Source organism: Columba livia, unplaced genomic scaffold, assembly GCF_036013475.1.
Source record: "Columba livia isolate bColLiv1 breed racing homer unplaced genomic scaffold, bColLiv1.pat.W.v2 Scaffold_140, whole genome shotgun sequence".
In the NCBI taxonomy this organism is placed as follows: domain Eukaryota; kingdom Metazoa; phylum Chordata; class Aves; order Columbiformes; family Columbidae; genus Columba; species Columba livia.
The window spans coordinates 470,603-492,112 of NW_027043036.1; the positions used below are offsets into that span (position 1 = coordinate 470,603).

Sequence of the window (21,510 nt, forward strand, 5' to 3'; positions counted from 1 at the left end):
CACTAAAGAACCCTTTATTTTGTTTAGAGACAAGGAGAGCACGGCTCCTCATTTACACAGCCAGTGGTTATAACAGAAAAGCAGACAGTGAATTAAGAAATGGGATGACAACAACATTATCACAATAGAAAAACTACCAACAACAACAGAAAATCCAGATGACAGGCTGGGCCTGTAATTAGTTACTCTAAAACACCTATGTAGAAGCAGATGGGTAGTTTAATACTTCAGGAAATTGTAAGATATGAGTTTCCACAAGGCATCCTTGAGCTCCTGGTTCCTCATGCTGTAGATGAGGGGGTTCACTGCTGGAGGAACCACTGAGTACAGAACAGACACAACCAGATCCAGGGATGGGGAGGAGATGGAGGGGGGCTTCAGGTGGGCAAATATGGCAGTGCTGACAAACAGGGAGACCACAACCAGGTGAGGGAGGCAGGTGGAAAAGGCTTTGTGCCGTCCCTGCTCAGAGGGGATCCTCAGCACGGCCCTCAAGATCTGCACATAGGACACCACAATGAGCACAAAACACATGAAAAATAAACACACGTTGACCACAATAAGCCCAAGTTCCCTGAGGTAGGAGTGTGAGCAGGAGAGCTTGAGGATCTGGGGGATTTCACAGAAGAACTGGCCCAGGGCATTGCCCTTGCACAGGGGCAGTGAAAATGTATTGGCCGTGTGCAGCAGAGCATTGAGAAACCCAGTGGCCCAGGCAGCTGCTGCCATGTGGACACAAGCTCTGCTGCCCAGGAGGGTCCCGTAGTGCAGGGGTTTGCAGATGGCAACGTAGCGGTCGTACGACATGATGGTGAGAAGATAAATCTCTGCTGAAGCTAAAAAGACAAACAGAAAGATCTGTGCAGCACATCCTGCATAGGAAATGTCCCTGGAATCCCACAGAGAGTTGGCCATGGACTTGGGGACAATGGTGGAGATGGAGCCCAGGTCGAGGAGGGCGAGGTTGAGCAGGAAGAAGTACATGGGGGTGTGGAGGTGCTGGTCCCAGGCTATGGTGGTGATGATGAGGCCGTTGCCCAGGAGGGCAGCCAGGTAGATGCCCAGGAAGAGCCAGAAGTGCAAGAGCTGCAGCTCCCGTGTGTCTGTGAACGGCAGGAGGAGGAACTGGGTGATGGAGCTGCTGTTGGACATTGGCTGCCTGTGGGCATGAGGACCTGTGCAAGGAGGAAAGACAGTGACAAGTTAGGGGAGACTTCTCTGGAGAAAATATGTTGTTTCTCATGGAAAACCCCCTCCCTGAGGGAGGGATGTTTCAGCTCATTCTCTCTGTCTACGAAGTGGGAAAAACATTTCATCACAGTTTAAAATGCAGCTTGGGCATCTGGTTTCCATCAACACAGCTCTGGGGCAAGACCCCCTGAGTTGGTGTCAGAACAATAAGTGACCGACACTCGCACACCAACCCCAGAGAGCAAGAGCACCAGAAACAGGTGGAGAAACAGGGAAGGACACTGCAGTGCTACCAGAAGATAAAGCAAGGACAGAAAGGCAGACGGGCATGCTGTGGAACCTTCTCCTGACCTGGCTGTGCTGCTGCCACTCACATGACACTGGAGAGCAAGTACTTTTAGCACCTTTTTTGAGTACCACTTTGCAGGAACCCTTCACCTGGAGGTCCAGCTGCTGAGGTGGAGACTCGTGACCTGGACCCCATGGCTTTGGGGCAGAGGGTCTGCTGGGGAGGAGAGGAGACCAGGGGTTGCACTGGGAAATGTGTCTGCACTGCAGGGCATTGCGGGGGGGTTCCTAAATCCCGTCCCTGGCATATCTGGTAGGAGCTCCCTCTCCCTCTCCCTCTCCCTCTCCCTCTCCCTCTCCCTCTACCTCTCCCTCTCCCTCTCTCAGTGTCTTCTCCAAAGAGAGAAATAAATCCCCATCTCCCACTGCACACCCAGACAACCAAGAGTGGAAAACTGACAGCACAGACTCCTTCCCTTGCAGAGGTTCCTGTACTGAAGTCGTTGTTCAGAAGGACCCTCTGCCATGTCTGTGGGGGGATCTGGAGCTCTGAGCAGCCCTGACCCACACAGCCCCCTTCAACCCCACAAGCTCCCTGCCTGCCCTGCCGGGGGTCGCTCCTTCCACCCACAGCTGCTGCCATGGGATCTCCGGGGCAGGCTGAGCGCTGACCCTGGCAGGCGGCAGAGTCCCTGCCCGGCACAGCCCTGGGGTGCAGGGACCCTGCTCTGCAGGACAGCCCTGGGCACCCCTGGGTGCTCACCCGGCTTCACAGCTGTTCAACATGGCCTGACAAGAGCCCCGTCCTTACAGACCCCACAAGCTGTGCCTGTGCCAGTTTCAGGAGTTGCCTCCAGGAGCTACAGCTGCACTGCCCTGCACCCAGAGACTTACCATGGCAAGGGCTGCAAAGGTTTCTCCTCCAGTGAGCTCTCAGTCATCCTCCCAGTCCTGACCACCTTTAATCTCTCTCTGCCTTGCTCGTCTCCTGAGATCCCCAGGCAGACCCCTCAGCCCTGCTGCGTGTGCAGAGGAGCTGCTCCTGGGCAGAGCTGTCTCTCTGCAGCGCTGCCGCTGCCATGAGCTCCCTGTGTCCCAGGAGCCCAGCCCAGCTCAGCAGCACAGGAGCAGCCCAAGGCGCTTTAATGACCCCTCTGGTGGGTTTGGTGCTGAGTCCATGGACCTCAGACCCTGAGGGGAAGCTGAAGAAACTTCTCAGGAAGTCAAAGTCAGATGTAAACTCCAAAGTTTCTTGTAATGTTAATTGGTCACACTGAGGGACACAACTGAGAAACTGTTCCCAGGATCTGGTTAGAGAAGTAACTGGAGGCAATTATGACAGGTCAGGAAAAGCAAAGTAAAGGTCTCTCTGATGCTGCGTAAACCTGGATGTGTTTCATTAACCAAAGAACTAAGCCCTGACCCCCAACCCTGGGAAGTCAGATCCTGTCCCTCCCACGTTGCCCAGGGCCCTTCCTGGGACAGTGTGATGTGGGGCTGTGCAAGGCCAAGGGCAGGACTATGGTCCCACCCCTCCCAGGTTCCTGGCTGGGGACAAGGAGGCCGTGAGGCCCCTGTGCTGGAAGGACAAGGTGTCTCCTCACAGGCATCAGAGGTGCAGACAACAGCCACAGCCAAGGGGAGAAGGAGCTCATGTCTGGTGGGGCTTTCAGCCTCTTTCCATCCCTTGATCATCCCCACGACAGCCTGTCCTGTGCTGTGGCATCCCCTGCACCTCTGTCCCTGCAGGCTGGAGACATCCCCCCTGCTGCCCCACCTTGCTCTTGTCTGAGCATCTTCCTTCCTTTGCTGAGATCTCTCCATCCTCCCCAGCTGGTCCTTGAAGCACAAAGCCTTGGGCTGGTGCAGACTCCCTCTGCTGACCTGCTCCCCCACAGCACTGCCCTTCCATCACATTCCTTTCTGCTCATGTCCAGCCTGGACCTCCCCAGCTGCACTTTGGCCATTATTTCTTTCTCAAGCTCTTTCCCACTATGAAGAAACCTCCACCACCTCTGAAACCGCCCTTCAAGCACTCTCAGGCTACTCCTGCACTGCTGCAGCCTCCCCAGCGCTGCTGGGCCAAAGCAGCCCAGGTCCCTCAGCACCCCACACCATGTGCACAAGGTGCTGAACCTGCCTTGGCACAGCCCTGCATTCTCCAGTTCCTCCCTGCTGCTCCAAACTGGGAAGCCGCACACTGGCACACACCCGTGTGTGTGGGTCACACCAGTGCTGAACCGAATGGGATGAGAACTGCAGGTGTCTGGGTCCCCACGCTCCTCCTCATGCAGCCCCGTGTGCAGCTGCCTTGTTCATGGTGAGCGTGCACCACGGGCTGGTGTGGTGTCCTTGATGTTGCCAAGAGAACCCAAGTCTTTGTCTCCTTGGCTATGGCGATCATCTCTGCCAACAAGGCCTGTGAAGAAACATGTTGTCCTCAGACACCGGGGGCAGCTCAAGGCCTCCTTGCACACCCCCAGTAAGGGTGGGAACTGTCACACCATTGTCCTTCACGCAGCATCACACACCCCACATCACCATGCACCAGCAAGGGCCCCGAGCAATGAGTGAGGCAGAGGATCTGCCTCTCCAGGGGCTCATGTGGCAGCCCTTGTAGTGCCCAGGCCCTTCTCCTCAGGGCCACTGCTCAGCATGTCAGGTCCTGCTCTGTCCTGATGGATGAGGTTATTGTCCTGCCCTGATACAGAACTGGAGACTTCAACTTGTCAAGCTTCAGAGCTTCCTGATGGGCAAATACCAGATATTCGCAAGGTCTGGACTCTCCCCTGGCTGAAGCTCCATTTGCTCAGCTGTTAATGTTTGCATGGAGATGGTTTATCCTGATGAGGGTGTGTCTCCCAAGAGAACAGCGTGAGGAGTTACAGGACACTACAAATACCACCTCCTGGAGGAAAAACGGGGTCTTGGGTGTCTGATACTCATAATGTCAGAGCTCTGGAGTCACGGGGGTTGATTCCTTTCATGTGGGAGAGCAGCAGGAATGCGCGGAGCTCTGTCTGGGGACAGACAATGTCAGCTGAAGGTTGAGGAGTCAGCATGAGAGGGCAGAACAACATGGGCTGTGTTTTGGTGGGTGGACATCAGCTACAGACTCACTGATGAGGAAGAGGAATGAGATGAGGCCTCCTCCAGACACATGAAAGAAGCCTCATGTTTCCAGGGCCATGTCCTCATGTCAGACCTGAGATATCCCAATATCTGCAAGGTACCGGCCATCCAGGAGGGTTTGGAGCTCATTGACAACATCTTCCTGACATGGGTGACTGAGGAGTCAGTGGGGTGAGGTGCCCTGTGGGACTTCACACTTACAAACCAGAAAGAGTTGGTCAGGATGGAACAGTCAGGGATGGAAAGTGGAGCTGAGGCTCCTGGGAGATGAGAACAAGGTCAAGAGCAGGATTTCAGGAGAGCAGGATTTGGCCTGCTGAGGGACCTGCTTGGGTCCTATGGGATATGACCTTGGTGTCTGCAGAGCTTTTCTCTCACATCTCCTCCCTCCTCTCTCCCACCTGCTGTTGTGCAGCGTTTTTTACCCTTTCTCAAATACAATATCCCAGAGGTGCTGCCAGCATCACTGAGTGGCTCAGATTTGGCAAGAAGTGGGTCCATCTTGGAGCAGCTGAAATCGGCTCTGTCTGACATTGGTCAAACTCCTGTTGTCTTCCCGGAGAGGTGACACCTGTAGCACACCCACACCTACCCCCAGTTCCAAGAGTTTGTCATGTAAACCCAATAGAGAGTGACAATGTGTTGGGTGTTACAAACTACATGATCATGTAGAAGAAATGGACAAGATCTTCTGTCAGCAACTCAAGGAGGAAGTCACCAGTCAATGAGCAGGTTCCTATGGGGAACTGTAATTGCTCTGACATTAACTGGCCTGGCAAAGTGGCAAGTGCCATCAGTCCAAAGGATCTTGGGCCAACTGCTTAACGTGTCTGCATTGTGGGCCAATGAGAGTGATGCTCAACTGGATCTGGAACTGGGAAACAAGGAATAGCTGGTGAGGGATGTGAACATCAGTGTCCACCTTGGCTGTTGTGACCAGGACACAGTGGGGTCCCAGGCACCAGAGGGGAGGGAGGAAGGCCAGCAGCAGAGCACAGGCTGGTGGGCTCCAGAGGACAAGACTTTGACATACTGGGGGATGGTGGGCAAAGTGGTGACATGGAAGTAGATCTGAAGGGTGAAGGAGCTCAGGAAATCTGATAATCCTTACAGGACAGGCTGCTCCAAGCACAAGAATGATCTCTCCAAGTACCCATGAACAGAAGCATTTATCTCATGAGGCTGCTCCTCTGCACTGATGGAGCTCCAGGGCAAAAGGCCACACACGGGAGGTGGGAGCAGGGGAAGCTGCAAAGGAGGAATTGAAAAACCTTGTCCATGGATGTGGGGATGATGACAAAGCTGCCCTGGACTTGATACCTGCACGGGAAGGGCAGCAAGATGAGCTGACAGAGCTTAACTTGCAGTAAGTGAATAGACAGGGTGAACGTGGGCCTGCTGCTGAACTTCATAAGAGTAGAATCAGAAGGGACTGAGGTTCTTCATGGCTTCTTTGCCTCCATCTTCACCAGCAAGGTCTCCTGGGACTTTGTTCTTGAAGGCAGGAGTCTGGAGAACACCCAGCAGTGGATGGGGCTCAAGTCAGGGGTGACCTGAGCAAACTCAGACACCATTACAGAACAGGAGATGGGTCATTTGACCAGCTCCTGAACACAAGTATCACTGCGCTGTGGCACCTGAGATTGCCAGGAACACCCACCTCTTGGTCCAGAGGAGTGTGACTCCTCTTGAGGTGTCCTGGCCTTTCCCCTTGCTCATATGATGATTTAGTTACGTACTTTTCTGACATATTCAGTCTTTTCTAGGAGACATTCCACATCAATATGAACTGGAGTCTGCTGATACCACTTGTTCTGGAAATGGAGGTAAGGGCGAGCAGGGAAGGGAATAGAAAAAATTCGGCTTTATTGCTATTTATTATGGAAATGCTCTGTGTTTGGTTATTCCTGAAATCCCCCTAATCATCCACACCAGACTTGAAGCCTTTAGGATAATGATGCACAGAGCCTTGGCTTGTAAGAGCATTTTAGATGTTCATGAGCCCTCTGCTGCCATGATCCTGAACTGCAGCTACTGAGAGAATGAACAAAATTCTAATAAAGTGAAATGCAGAAGCAAACCCCAAGTTTCTGAGGGTGTTTGGACCCCATGAAGGGCCATCACTGACACAGCTGAGAAGGAAACAACCAGTGCAGGTCCCTGTCCCTGGAAGCTGGTGAAGGAAAGACTTGGAGACACTGGTTCCAGGTGGTGAGGGCCATGTGGAGGTGGCTCTGGTGCCATGTCAGCCCTTGATGCTTGTTCATCACCAGAATGGCTGAGCCCTGACCCCTGGGACCTGGTAGATTTTTCTCCAATGTTTTTCAAGGCTTTTCCTGTGGTCAGTGTGAGTGTTTTGTGTTTTGGGGTGGGTTTTATGTCAAGTGCTGTTGCTTTAACTGCAAGGCTCTGGTTTTCTGTGGAGTTGGAAATGCCTGTGAGCAAATCACAACTCACCCAGCTTCTTTCATACACCTGGCAATGGTCACCAGTCACCTCAATGTCCCAGTACCACACTTGCTTGAATCCCCTGTTTGGATCCATACCCATCACTCCAGGAGGTTCATGGATCCACCAGGGTTATGGATGACTCCTGAGGACCATCCAAGTGTGGGCAGTGTAAGAGAGGAGCAGAGCAGGGTCAGCTCATGGGCCATGACTGAGCACAGCCACCCCAGCAGCAGCCGTTCCCCATCTCCCAGGCACAGCCATGCCCGCAGCATGCAAATGGCACTGCCATACATGATTAGCCCAAGAGAGGCCTTTCTTCCTTCCGTATTCCCAGGAAAATCTTCCTCCTGTTCCTCCTCCACCTGCAGACATCAACTGCTTTCCATTTCTGGGCTCAGACGTGGCTGGAAGGGTTCACTGAAGCCATCAGCCATCTCATTGCTCCTCCCTGACATGCCCTGACCCTCTCCCACACCTACAATGGCCAATCACGGCTGCTCAGGGCCTCCCGCTCTTCAGAAGAGACCTCGAGCTTCTTGGTTCTTCCTGGTGCTTATTATAAACTTCCTCACTCTCTCCAGAGTTCATGGTGAGCTTTCTTGTCCATAACAGCCCCTTTATGACCATGTCTCACTAAATGGTTGTGTTTGTATGATCATTTGTGCAGAAAGGGCAGTCACAGGACAGCACCCAATATGTCAAACTGATGCCCAGTGAAATGCCATAAAGCCCTGATGAGTTCCCCCTGTGTCTGTGTCTCTCCTGGAAGGAGTCTGTCCCGAGAAGGGGATCCAGCTCCTGCCACTCTCTGCAGAGGCACATGAGCAGTGTCCATCGCCTGGGGACACAAAGGGTGACGTTTGCCAGACCACCCGTCATCTGAACCACTTAGATGTGTGCTTGTGGATGAGGTATGGAGCCTTATAGTGCAAATACCTGTTTCATTGTCATTGCCAGAGGGGCTACCACAGATGCAGTGTACTATTTTACAGATATTTAAATATAAGCATATTAATTTTCTTTTTTTTTTTCTTTAAAAACTGACATTCCTAGATAAATTACACAAACACTTGAAGGATTATTCATGCCTTTTAACATGATTATCCACAGAAGCCCCACCAGCTTTGCGTCTCAGGAAATGGGATCCAGAGTCCAAGGGCAGGATGGTTTGGGCTCTGTGCTGGGATCTGGAAACTGAAACGTGCTCCCATCTCCCAGCCCCCTGCCCTCCTCAGTGAGGGTGTGAGACATTCTGCCAGCGAGGGCTGAGCTCACAGCCATGACCAGTATCTTATGTCCAATGCAACCAGTGGTGTCCTGCCAGCTCAGGATTGGAGCTTCCATTGCTGGAGGTGTTTAAAAGATGTGGAGTTGTGGCGCTTTGGGACATGGTTTAGTGTTGGACTTGGCAGTGTTTGATTTACGGTTGGACCCCATGTTCTTAAGGGTCTTTTCCAGCCTAAATGATTCTCTGATTCTGTGATTTGGGTGGACACCATTTCAGTTCCACCACCTCCAGCTTCCCTCAGAGGCGGCTGTTGTGTGGCACAACTGTCCTGGCTCTCCAGGCAGGTTGGGCACTGGGTTGGTGTCTGCATTGGCAGTTTTCCCCTTCCTGGGGTAAAAGGCTGTTGAGCAGAGACAGTTGTAGAGATTTGGGTCACAGGGGTTTGCAGCAATCCTGTCAAACTCTGAGCAGGATGAGCTTTGGAGCCCAGGAAAAATGGAGATGCTCTGAAGATGTTTGTGAACAGTGGTGCTGTCACTAGTAACAGTAACAGGGAACTCCTCATTCTCACTGATGATCATGATGAACTAAATCTCTTTAATTTCAGTCCGAACAGTCATGATTTAAATCTCTTTAATTTCAGTCCGAACAGTCATTCTTGCTTTTCCAAGCATCTACTACACCTCAGCAGTTGTGCTGCCTGGCTGATGTGCAGACTCTGTACATGGATGCTGACACCTCTTGAACAACCTGCTATGTAAGGATGAACAAGGTGGGCTGTTCTTTCCAGAAGGGTATTAGGACAGCAAAAAGAAGACCCTGGTTGGGGCAAATGAAAAGGGATGCAAAAGTTGCAGTCAGGACTGTTCGGGGGCACTTGTAAAGCAGCCCTGCACCTCATGTGAATTATTCTTGTAGTCAGAGAGAAAAAGAGAATTTTCTCTGAATTGAAAACCAGAAAGGTGATGAAAGGACAGCATCATTCAGGCTGGATAAGATGACAGGAGGTGTCTTGACCTGCCCACAGCAGGGTCAGACCAGATTGCTCAGGGCTTTATCCAAACACATCTTGGTCACTTTCTGGGACAGAGTGGGTGCACACTCCTGGGAAACAGCTTCCAGTGCTTGACTGTCCTTGTGACTGGAAAGTTTCTCCCTTTCTACAGCACCTTTCCAAGCCCAACCATCCAGATTGATTTTTACTCATCTACTTGCACACTGACACAGACCATAATATCCTACCTTGGACACAAGAATATTGTGGGGGATGATGCCGGATTCCTTGCTGACTTCCAGGTAACAGACCACCACTGCTCTGCCCACGTCCACAACCCTGTCCTTTCCTCAGAGAAAGCAAAGAGGATGGACAGGCACAACCTGCCCTGGGCAAACCCCATCACCTTCTCTTCCAGACACCCAGAAATGGGGTCCCAGTGGACATGCTCTGGGGCACAGCCCTTAGTTCCCCTGCTCACCCATTGGCCAATTTGAAAAGTGCACACACTGTGTGAGAGCTGCCAGTGGTCAGGGAGTCCCCCCAGTCTCCATGAGCTTTCACAGATGGTGGAGAGTGGCCTCACTGTGACATCGTCCTGCTGTCCCAGCTCCTGGGATGCTGCCCCTGCTGTCCCATAGACTGGAGAGGATTGTGTTAGTTCCAGTGACCCCTGACTTGATCCACATCCACTGCTGGTTGTTCTGCCTCCAGTCACAGAGGCCTGGGAGACCTTGCTGGTGAAGATGGAGGACAAGAGATACAGAGAATATCAGTTGTTTCACATATTAAATTCATAAGTGTCCACACAGTGTCTTTGTTTCTCCTTTAACTGTTCCTGCAGTAGTAACAGCTCATTATGGGGCCCTTGAATTGCCTTACAGGTCTAGACTGAGTTCTGATCTGGACTGTTGCTGTGCTTGGAGGCTGCTGTCCTTGAGACCAGATGAACTCACTCCTGCCACCCTGCCTGGCAGTTCATCCCATCCGTGTCACAGCTCTGTCTGCAGCACTGACAGCTCCAGCTCCCCCAGTCAGGTCCCTGGCTGAGGACATTGCCTCACATCTGGGCTGAAACACCCCAGCTGTGGCACCAGCCCAGCTCTGACCTGCCACAGGAAACCTGGTACCAAGTGTCCAAGAGCCCATGTGTGCAAAGGCTTTGCTGCAGAGCACAGACATGACATGGCCAGAGACTGATGAATGTCTCTCTAGACCTAGGAGTGTAAAACCAGAACAAAATGCCTAAGGTCATTCAACTGAAGATATTCCTTCCCCAGTTTGCAGAAATCAGATGCTTTGCTGTAACATTCCTGGTGTCCTGTCTAATGATGGGACAAGAAAAGATTATTCTCATACCGATTCATTTTTTAAAATAAAAAATACAATGATGGAAAGAAATGTCTCTGAAGAGGAGAGAGAATCAACGTCACTGATTACTTCAACTTCGAAGCTGTGCCATTGGAGCCCCAGGGAGACCTGGATGTGCCCAGAGGGGACAGAGAAAGGGACATCAAGGGCTGCTCCTGTGCTGCTGAGCTGGGCTGGGCTCCTGGGACACAGGGAGCTCATGGCAGCGGCAGCGCTGCAGAGAGACAGCTCTGCCCAGGAGCAGCTCCTCTGCACACGCAGCAGGGCTGAGGGCTCTGCCTGCAGCACCGAGGGCACGGGAGCCGGGCAGAGAGAGGGAAACGCAGTCTGGGCTGGGAGGATGCTGAGAGTTCACTGGAAATGAAATCCTCTCAGATATGAAGCCTGTGGCTGCAGGGCATTGAACCTGCAAATCTTGGCAGGATCTCATAAAGCTGTCACATTGCAGAGCCTGCGAGAGATGTAAGTACAGCTCTCAGAGATTCTCTGATCAGAGGAGAGGATGTGCTGCAGAGCAGGGATTGCCTTCTGCACTGTCAGTGACAAGACGTGAATGCTGCGTTCTTCCCAGGGTGGCTGTGGGGTGTAAATGTAAATGTGCAGGCAGGGGTGCCCAGGGCTGTCCTGCAGAGCAGGGTCCCTGCACCCCAGGGCTGTGCCGGGCAGGGACTCTGCCGCCTGCCAGGGTCAGCGCTCAGCCTGCCCGGGAGATCCCAACAACACTGAGGGGAGAAGATGTGGGGGGAAGGAGTGACACCCAAAATGAGAGGGTCCTTCTGCTGTGGAGAGGGTGCTGTGTGGGTCAGGGCTGCTCACAGCTCCAGATCACCTGCAGGATTTTTCCAAGCAGATGCCTCAAGGAGAAGATCAATGCAAGGATTGCCAGACAGATAAGGAGCTTTCCTGAGCCTGTCTTTTCAGTTTCCTCTCCCAAGGGGTGGGGGGTGCAGAAAAGGATAAAATGAAAATGAGCTCTCATGCTTAAACACGTCACTGAGACGCCTGAACTGCAACTCTGAGTGATCAGCACATCTGCCAGAAGGCTCATGACATCCCTTCCCCACCCCTCTGCCTGTGCACAGCACCTGCATCACCTTGGCTGGACCCGTCAGCCTTAGTCTGACCTGTCCTGTTTTCCAGCCTGCAAACAGGAAGATGCCCCCAGGCAGTGCCCTGTGAACAGGCAGGATCTGTAGGGCCAGGGGGAGGGCACAGAGGGTGGGATGGTCTGTGAGCACTGACAGGGAAGAGACATGGACAGGGAAACACCTCCCAGGGGAGAATCTCCAGGCAGCTGGGAAATGATCAGAAAGTAGAGGAAACCAAACCCGCAATGGTTATGGGAAGGAGAAGAGAGAAAAGCCCCTGTGATCCCCTGCAGGGCAGATCCTCCTGTGAGCAGCCCCCTGGGCTCCTGTCCCACCCAGCAAAGCCTCTGCCCTCAGGGCCGGGGGCTCCAAGGCATGAAGCAGCTCCTGTGCAGCCAGAGCTCCAGTTCCTCTGCAGAGCACAGGGGCTGAGAGCAGCTGCCCGGCAGTGTTGGTGTCTGGGAGGTGCTGCACAGCTGGGGAAGGGTGACGCTGTCTGAGTGCCCGGCTGCCTCTGCCCTGGCCTCTCTCACACCCACCCTCACCGCATTGTCCTTCTTGCTCCCCTGCTCTGGGTCACTGCTGTTGGGATCTTGTTCTTGCTGTCAGGCTCTCTGGGGATGGCAGTTTCAGCTGCAGAGTCACAGCCTGATCTTGTGGGTCCTTTCCTGCAGGTGTGTCCATGGGCACACGTGTCCCAGCTTTGCTCTGACCTGTGGGCTGTGGGCAATGCAGTCTGTGGGGCTGGGGAATGAGCTGTGTGTCTTGGGCTAAACGTTGGGTGCTGAGACCTTAAGAAAGTGTGATACATGTCGTGGTCTGAGGTGGATCCCTCTGCCCTCAGCAGTGCCTGGTGGCTTTTCAGGGTAACATGGGAGTGTGATCAGCCCCCATCTCAGAAAGGTGCCAGCCCAGGGCAGCTGGAGCAAGACAGAGGGACAGAGCAGCTGCCCTCACTCTGCACTGACCCACAGGCATCCTCTGGTCTCGCAGGACTCGCTCTGTTCTCCCTGAGTGCAGCAGAAATGCTGATGGTTTCTGACATCCAAGAACACTCCCCAGGGTGAGAGGGGAGAAGTAGCTGTAAAAAACCCCAAACCTTTCAAAATGCCTTCTGCCATCTCATTTCTTTATCCCTGGGAGTGCAGATGCTGACAGGTATTTCTGGACCAGGAGCAGCTTCATGTGACAAAGCTGAACCCCAGGACTGGCCCCTGCCCCCCGTTCCCATGACCCCACTGCTGCAGAGCAGGGCTGACTCCTCAGCATCAGCGGGCACAGGCCCTGCTCCTCACGGCACCTCCAGCCAGCACCACCCAGGGCTCAGACACCGATCTGAGGGAAGGTCTGGAAAAGGACAAGGGGTGTGGAGCAGGGGCGGGTGTGTGAGAAATTATTTTGACTCTGCTCAGAGAAGCCTCCCCTAACGTCTCACTGTCTTTTCCTTCTGTAACAGTGCCCTATGCTTGGAGGTAGCAAATGTCCAACAGCAGCTCCATCACCCAGTTCCTCCTCCTGCCGTTCACAGACACACGGGAGCTGCAGCTCTTGCACTTCTGGCTCTTCCTGGGCATCTACCTGGCTGCCCTCCTGGGCAATGGCCTCATCATCACCACCATAGCCTGGGACCAGCACCTCCACACCCCCATGTACTTCTTCCTGCTCAACCTCTCTGTCATTGACCTGGGCTACATCTCAACCACTGTCCCCAAGTCCATGGACAATTCCCTCTGGGACACCAGGGCCATCTCCTACACAGGATGTGCTGCCCAAGTCTTTCTGTTTGTCTTTTTAGCTTCAGCAGAGTATTGGCTCCTCACCATCATGTCCTATGACCGCTACGTTGCCATCTGCAAACCCCTGCACTACGGGACCCTCCTGGGCAGCAGAGCTTGTGTCCACATGGCAGCAGCTGCCTGGGCCACTGGGTTTCTCTATTCTCTGCTGCACACGGCCAATACATTTTCACTGCCCCTGTGCAAGGGCAATGCCCTGGGCCAGTTCTTCTGTGAAATCCCCCAGATCCTCAAGCTCTCCTGCTCAGACGCCTACCTCAGGGAAGTCTGGGTTCTTGTGATTTCTTTCTCGGTGGCATTTGGCTGTTTTGTTTTCATTTTTTTCTCCTATGTGCAGATCTTCAGGGCCGTGCTGAGGATCCCCTCTGAGCAGGGTCGGCACAAAGCCTTTTCCACCTGCCTCCCTCACCTGGCCGTGGTCTCCCTGTTTGTCAGCACTATCATATTTTCCCACCTGAAGCCCCCCTCCATCTCCTCCCCACCCCTGGACCTGGTGGTGTCAGTTCTTTACTCAGTGGTGCCTCCAGCAGTGAACCCCCTCATCTACAGCATGAGGAACAAGGAGATCAAGGACTCAGTGTGGCAGCTAATGAATGGCTGTCTTATTAAGCAATAAACTGCCCATAATCTTCTGCATAGCATATATAATGTAAATCATGAGTGGTTGTGCCCATGTCCACTGGACACCCTAGAGAACCTGCTGCAGGTCAATCGTCACGGACCAGCCCTCACAACCACCATTTCCAGCACTGGCTTCTCACTTCAGCTTGAAGAGGCTCTTTGTCCCTCCCTAGCAGCACAACTAATGAGTAGGTCAGATGTCCATGTTTGCATTGTGTAGACAAGATGTAAACAAACGCATAAAGTGCTTCTGAGGTGATGAATCCGAGTGAGCAGAAACACCATCAGCTATTCCTTGGGGTTCCATGAAGGTCAGTGGGACAGACAGTGTCTTGATGTGTTTTCATGGTGAGAGTAACATCCCTTGAGGAACCACCTGAAAGTAGCACTGGGATGTGCTTCCTGGAACAGAAGTTCCCATGTCCATTCTTCATGCCATGAGGCATCTCATGTAAGTGCAGAGGAGGGTGACAAATGGCAGGGCTGAGATGCCTCCCAGCCTCCTGGAGTGGCAGCAGGAGGTCAGAGAGACACAGTGACTCCTGCATCTGTGTGTACAAGGGAAACACTCTGTCTCTCAACATCCATGGGTGCATAAGGAGTCCATGTTGAGGTTACTTCTCTCTGGTCAGGCTAAAGACCACAAGAAGCCTGATGGGTTGGGGTCCCTGACTGCAGAGCAGTTTCTGAGATAGTTGAGCTTTCCATGGTAGTGGGAAGAGGCTGGAGAGAGGAAAAAAAATGACTGAAAAGTACAACTTGGGAGGTGCATTCTGGATATCAGGAGGAAGAAATGTCAGTGGAAGGGCAGTGCTGCGGTGCAGGAGGTCACCCAGAGGCAGTCGGGATCAGCCCATGGCTTTGTGTTTCAACAAACAGCCAGTGAGGGTGCAGTGAATGAGGCACGGACTCTCGGGAAGGTGCAATGAGAGACATTTATTACAAACTCAGGCTTGCATTTATACTTGCTATGATTCTTGCTCAAGCATTTGCTGATTTGCCAAGTGAGTCATTACATAAACGATATATTTTGTGTTCCCACCAATGTTACCACCACAAACACAAGTTTTGTCTGTCATAAGCTATCCCGCCGTCCTTGATGTATAAATCCTGTATCAGTCCCTCTGTCCTTGATGTGTCACATAGCATACGGTACTTGCTTCTTGTATTTTTCCACTAGTGCTCGTTCTCACACTGTCGACTCTTGCAGTTTCTCACAGGTCCAATCTTAGCACACTGCCACATCTTCCCTGTGTGTTTAATAAGTGCATAGCCATAGCAGTAAGTAATTGCATAGCTATTACCTGATTAAACCTTTTTACAATAATTTGTTGTAACTAGATGTCTCTTTAAGATGGTTTAAAAACCCAGTTGGAGATTCCTTACAATCCTGTTTAATCTCAAAAAGTTTTGGCTTTTTTATAGCTTTAGGCATAGTGTGTCTAATCCTGTATAAAATCCGCTGTCAATAACAACTCAGCCTGTCACTAGATTTAAGAACGTTATGATCCCACCCTGGATCAACCAAGGGACAATTTTGGTCTAAGTTCCCTGTATATTCCCTGCCAATATCTGCCCTATACAACAGTGTTTCAATCTCTTTCCCTGATTATCCTGTTCAAGGATCAAAACAAATGGATCTGAAGGGGATAAATATAATGTCTATTTATCCTTATTTATTGTGTAATGTGCATTATGCAATAGGCAATATATGATTTAAAATACACTTCTTATGATATATTACATGTAATGCATTACTATACTACACATCACAAAGTATACCCACCTAGATCTGTGCAGCATATTCATATTATTGACAGTGGCCTCCATTAATTACAAAATCCAGTCAGATTCTCCCCGTTTGCTGTTCCCCAGGGAGTCAAACAATCTCTTTCCAGCGTCACAAAATGCAACCCAGGGTGGGGAGGGGATTCCTTCCGAATCCCTCCTGTCGATTATCCACTACCTATTTCACAATCACAATAACAGACAATTGGTTAACCATAAGTATTGGACTGGGAAATCACCGAAGACACAAGTAACAGCAGCAACAAATCACTAAAGATGCAAACAACAATGCAATTACTAAGGCATGAACAACAAAATCACTAAATCTACCTTTACAAATTAGTCTTTTCTTGTTTTTCTCCTTTATTTAATGTTTTCCCATTTTTCTCTAACTTCCTCATTTTTCTTTTTTATTTTTCCTTTCTTTTTCCTTTTTTTTTTTAAAGTTACCCAAGTTACCAAAGCTTTCAAAATGCAAAGGCCCAATGCGCTGGTGTCCCTCCGAAAGACAGACAAGTTCCACATGTGTTACTTGGGTCACCAAAGTATCAATAACCAAAATGCAAAGACTCAATGCGCTGGCAATGAAACCACAATAGCCACTCACTCTCCCCCTTCCCTCGAAATGGAAAGAAGAAACTTGGATTGAGACAAACACAGTTTAAGAAAATAACAAAATACTAATACACTGCTAATAAGTATATATATAATACAGCGATAAAAGCTACACAATGCAGTTCCTCACAAACTCTGTCTGCACACAGCCAGTCCCAGGAAGCAGCACCCTGGTCCCAACAGCTGATCCCAAAGAGAGAAAAAATGCAGAAAAGCGCAGAGGCCTCTCCAAAATGGCAAAAGGCCAAAGTAAACGTCCCGAACTGAACTCCCCTGGCTCCCATAAAAAAACTAAGGAAGAACTCACAAGAAAAATAAAAGAGCCCAAGAGTAAGAACACCCAAGAGAGAGAGGCCGGAAGAGCCCAACTCTCCTAAAGATGAAGCGTGAGGCTAATGGGATGGAACACTCTCATTGGTCAGCCTGGATGTCAGTCAAGCTCTGCCCCATCCCTCCCCCCTTCCTCGCTGCTTCACACCTGCGGGCAGAGCACTCAGAGTGTCCTTGGCTCTCAGACCAGGGCAATTGCAAACATCAGCTCCGTCCTGGGGTGTTATCTCTTGTTCTCACACTAAATCCAAATAATGACCGTGCCAGCTATGAAAAAGTAAGGTTTCTAACTGCATGAGGAAAATTAACTCATTTTCAGTCAAACCAGCACAGACCTGAAGCTCTCCCATGCCAGACCAACAAAGCTAGAGAAGTAGCAAAGAAATTATTGAATAAAATCATACCGTTTGGCTGTTCCCCTTTTTATAGCAGAAATAATATGGACTATTTTTACTCTTCTGGGGTCAAGATGGGATAAATCTAGTGAAAAGATAGAAAGAAAGAATGAATCAATCAATCTATAAAAAGACAATTAGCTTAAATGTGACAGGAAATTAATGTAAAATGTATAAATGTATTGCTAATTAATTTACTGAGAATTCACATTACTTAAAGAATGAAAAAGTAAGCCCTTTTGAAATATTGTATGGGAGACTCTATTCAGTAAACTTGACTGAAAAAATGAATCAAATGCATATTTTGGGGAACCAAATGCTCACTGAATACATGTTGTCTTTGGGAAAAAGAAACCACCTGTGGCACTGGCTGTGCCTGTGCCTTCCTTCTGACCTGGAGATCCAGTCTGTCCTTGGACCTGAAAGGACAAACCCTGAAAGAGCAGTGGAGAGGCCTCTGTGTGGGACTTTTGGTAACTAACACTGTGAAACATAAAGGAATCTATTCCGGGAAACATCACATTAGATTAAAGAAAAGTACAGAGACTGGGTAGAAATCAGAAAAGATCACTCCTTTTACACTAAAACTTAGAAAAACGTAATGAACTGCACTTGGACTGAAATAGAATCTTATACATAATTTGATCGTATTCAAAGAGGTCTGTTAATATTCATTGTAGCATTAATCTTAGCCTATTTTCTTTGTAGAAATTTGTTTAAACATGTATGACAGTTACATAAAACTTTGCCTGTTATATAGTATAGCAAGTTCGCTTTTAAATGAGGAGACTCCATGGACCCAAAATGTACATTTTATAATGATCTGGAAAACCATGCAGATAGCTGAAAAGACAAGTTGTTGAGTTTGCGTGTGTTACCTAGAGAAGAGAATTCAAATAAAGGGGTTCTTACGATAGCAATACCTCTCTTTATTAATGTATCCTGGGAAAACACTTCCTTTGAAGGTTAATCAACCTCAAAGATTCATAACTGAATTAGAAGAGATTTGGAAGCCTACAACAGTCTTGCATGAGGCACGCTGTCTTTTCCTCTGTGAACAGGTGCACATGTACACAGGCAGCAAATGTCCAACAACAGCTCCATCACCCAGTTCCTCCACATGGGAGCTGCAGCTCTTGCACTTCTGGCTCTTCCTGGGCATCTACCTGGCTGCCCTCCTGGGCAACGGCCTCATCATCACCACCATAGCCTGGGACCAGCACCTCCACACCCCCATGTGCTTCTTCCTGCTCAACGTCTCTGTCATTGACCTGGGCTACATCTCCACCACTGTCCCTAAAGCCATGGGCAACTCCCTCTGGGAGACCAGGGCCCTCTCATATGAAGGATGTGCTACACAGATCTTTCTGTTTATCTCTCTTCTTGCAGCAGAGTTTGAATTTCTCACAGTCATGGCCTATGACCGCTACGTTGCCATCTGCAAACCCCTGCACTATGGGACCCTCCTGGGCAGCAGAGCTTGTGTCCACATGGCAGCAGCTGCCTGGGGCAGCTGTTTTTTCTATGCTCTTCTGAACACAGCCAATACATTTTCAATACCACTTTGCCAAAGTAATTCCCTGGGCCAGTTCTTTTGTGAAATCCCCCAGATCCTCGAGCTCTCCTGCACACATTCCTATCTCAGGGAATTGGGGATTATTGTGGTTGGTGTATTAGTAGCGTTTTGCTGTTTTGTGTTCATCGTGGTGTCCTATGTGCAGATCTTGAGGGCCGTGCTGAGGATCCCCTCTGAGCAGGGACGGCACAAAGCCTTTTCCACCTGCCTCCCTCACCTGGCCGTGGTCTCTCTCTTTATCAGCATTGGTGCATTAGCTTACCTGAAACCTTCTTCCATCTCATCCCCATCCCTGGACCTGGCAGTATAATTTCTGTATTCAGTGGTTCCTCCAACAGTGAACCCCCTCATCTACAGCGTGAGGAACCAGGAGCTCAAGGATGCCCTGTGGAAACTAATGGCTGAATGCATTTCAAAAGCAATAAACTTCCTGTCTTCTGCACATCGCTCGTGATACAGAACTCATTACAGGCTCAGACTCTCTTTTGTATATCTTATAGTTTTTGATGGGTTTTGGAGTTGGGGGAGGCTTACTTGTTTTTGCTTTTTTTAACTGTGATAATATTGCCCACAAAGTAATGCCTTTTTTCATTCCACTTCTAATTCACTGTCTACATTTATAGTTTGAGTCACAGACTGTGTAAATGAGAAGACATGCTCTCTGTGTATTTAAACAAAATAAAGGACCTTGCACTGAATTGTTTGTCTGAGATCCTTCGAGACCTTTGTGAAGCTGAATACAAAGTGTCTGTGTGCAGGGGTGGAGGGAAACGGTCTCAGCACAGCAGCTCTGCCAGGGAGCACCAGCCTTGTCCTTTCCAGAGCTGTTCTCCTTCCGCTTCCCCCCTCTCCTATGAGCCCTCGTATTGGTGTAAGATCTGAGTACTCCTGACCCTTGGTTACAGTCCTGCTGTGTGCCAGTCCTGTGACCACAGGCAGGGACAGGCAATGGGCACTTCTGTGACAGTTGTGACCTCCAGAACAGCATCTCCATCAGCAAGGGGATCTCCTTAGCACAGTGCTCGAAGGCTTAGGGCTTTTTCCATAGTCTCTCTCAAGAATATGTGTAAGGAACAGACCCTCAAAAGGCTTTGTTTTCTGTGTTTTCTGTGGGATCAGTGGGATAAGATCAGGGTCCCAGTTTGGCTTTCAAGGGATTTGGAGTTGGTGGTTCAGGTTATGGTTGTTGGTGGCCAGCACCCAGGCAGATGGTGGATAAGGCAGGGCAGCTCTGAGCACCCTCCATGGACATCTCAGAGCTCGTGTGGGAGGCCGTCACAGTGACAGTGACCAGCATCAGCTGGGTCTGTCTCTCAGCCTGACCACTATGTCCCTGCAGAGTCACCACAGCCTGGGCATCACAGCTCACTCACTGCACAGAGCAAAAGCCCCAGCTCGGGGGCTGTGGGGAGTGTGGGAACAGGGTGCAGGAACACCTGGCCAGGCCAGTGCAGATGTGCTCTCCTTGGGGAAAGGCTCTGTGGGGAGATGGGATGTCCCAGGAGAAGAGCAGGGCACTGTGTGTGTGCAGGTACAAAAAGAGAAACCCTTTTATGCCGTGGGTGCCAGTTTGGGGCAGGCTGCCCTGTCCATGGTGCAGCAGGAGCTGCCTGAAGAGCCCCGGGGCCAGGACTCGGTGCTGTCCTGGGGAGCGGGGCTGGCACAGAGACCTTTAGGATTCCTGGTATTGGGATATCCTGAGCGTGGTACCCAGAGAGACACTGTCACTGATCTGTTTCTTCCATCTCACTCTACAGGGCCTGCCCAGACTGGGCTTTCCTGCTGGGCTGAGCTGGGCTGGAGTGAGAGCAGGATGTGGGGAGAGCTGGAGAGGAGCTGGGCTAGAAAGTGCCCCAGAGAGGAAACCACCCGTGAAAAGATGAAGTGTGTGAGTGTGCATGGTGGGGGCACACAGCAATGTTCTCACACAGCCAGGCCTCCTGGGAGAGACATGAAAGACCAGCAGAGCAGGGTCTGGTCTGTGCCCAAGCTCCTGGACAAATCGGGTTTTTCTTTGCTCGAAGACAGAAGAGACTGCTCCGTGGAGAGCAACTCTTGCTCGTCAGGATTAGCCCAGGTGCTTTGTTTTCTTTGTGTCTTATGTTCTCAGGACTCACCTCAAGTGTTTTGATCTATAGAAAGTTCCTAGAGAAAGTGATTTGCTTGCTTGTGAGAGGCACTTATCTCAGCAAGTGCAAATCTCCTCCTCATAGAGGGTGGTGAATCGCGGCTGGGGCGTCTCCTATACAGACCAGCTGAGGGGCTGTTGAAGCTCTAAACCAGGCTGCTCAGGGGGAGGTGGGTTAATGTCCTCCTTTGGCCTGGGGAGGGGAAAATAGGTCTATTAAAAGTCAGATCTAGTGCAAGCACAGGGCAGTTTTCATTGGAAAAAAAGGACACTTTGCAGGCAGACACAGCAGAGGGTGTAACCCCAAGTTTTGTGCTATTGCTGAAAATTTTTTCCAGCACCTGATCAGCACATCAAGGTGAGTCCATATCTGTCATTAGTGAATGCACTAAAGGAGGAGCTTAAAAAATCATCACCTGAAGTTAAAAATAAGACATATAAGAAACGCAGTTCGTTTTCATTTTCCCACTCACTTAAAAAAATTAAAGTGTTACACTTGCAAGTTCTCTCGGTACGTA

The 21,510-nt window shown here is 50.5% G+C and overlaps 3 protein-coding genes across 3 annotated transcripts; 2 read left to right on the forward strand and 1 right to left on the reverse strand.

The window, feature by feature from the left end:
• Positions 1-219: 219 nt before the first annotated feature.
• Positions 220-1,152, reverse strand: LOC135577787 (olfactory receptor 14A16-like). The gene has a single exon (XM_065047909.1). The coding sequence runs from the start codon at positions 1,150-1,152 to the stop codon at positions 220-222; it is 933 nt and encodes a 310-aa protein (XP_064903981.1).
• A 12,050-nt stretch (positions 1,153-13,202) lies between these two features.
• LOC135577788 (olfactory receptor 14C36-like) lies at positions 13,203-14,155 on the forward strand. The gene has a single exon (XM_065047910.1). It carries the CDS (start codon positions 13,223-13,225, stop codon positions 14,153-14,155), a length of 933 nt encoding a protein of 310 aa, XP_064903982.1. The 5' UTR covers positions 13,203-13,222.
• A 4,368-nt stretch (positions 14,156-18,523) lies between these two features.
• LOC135577789 (olfactory receptor 14A16-like) lies at positions 18,524-19,174 on the forward strand. Its single transcript, XM_065047911.1, has one exon. The coding sequence runs from the start codon at positions 18,524-18,526 to the stop codon at positions 19,172-19,174; it is 651 nt and encodes a 216-aa protein (XP_064903983.1).
• The last annotated feature ends 2,336 nt before the right edge of the window (positions 19,175-21,510 follow it).

Excerpts from the sequence above, each read along its gene's own strand:
- LOC135577787 (XM_065047909.1), bottom strand. The coding sequence starts at position 1,152 with ATGTCCAACAGCAGCTCCATCACCCAGTTCCTCCTCCTGCCGTTCACA.
- LOC135577788 (XM_065047910.1), top strand. The coding sequence starts at position 13,223 with ATGTCCAACAGCAGCTCCATCACCCAGTTCCTCCTCCTGCCGTTCACA.
- LOC135577789 (XM_065047911.1), top strand. The coding sequence starts at position 18,524 with ATGTGCTTCTTCCTGCTCAACGTCTCTGTCATTGACCTGGGCTACATC.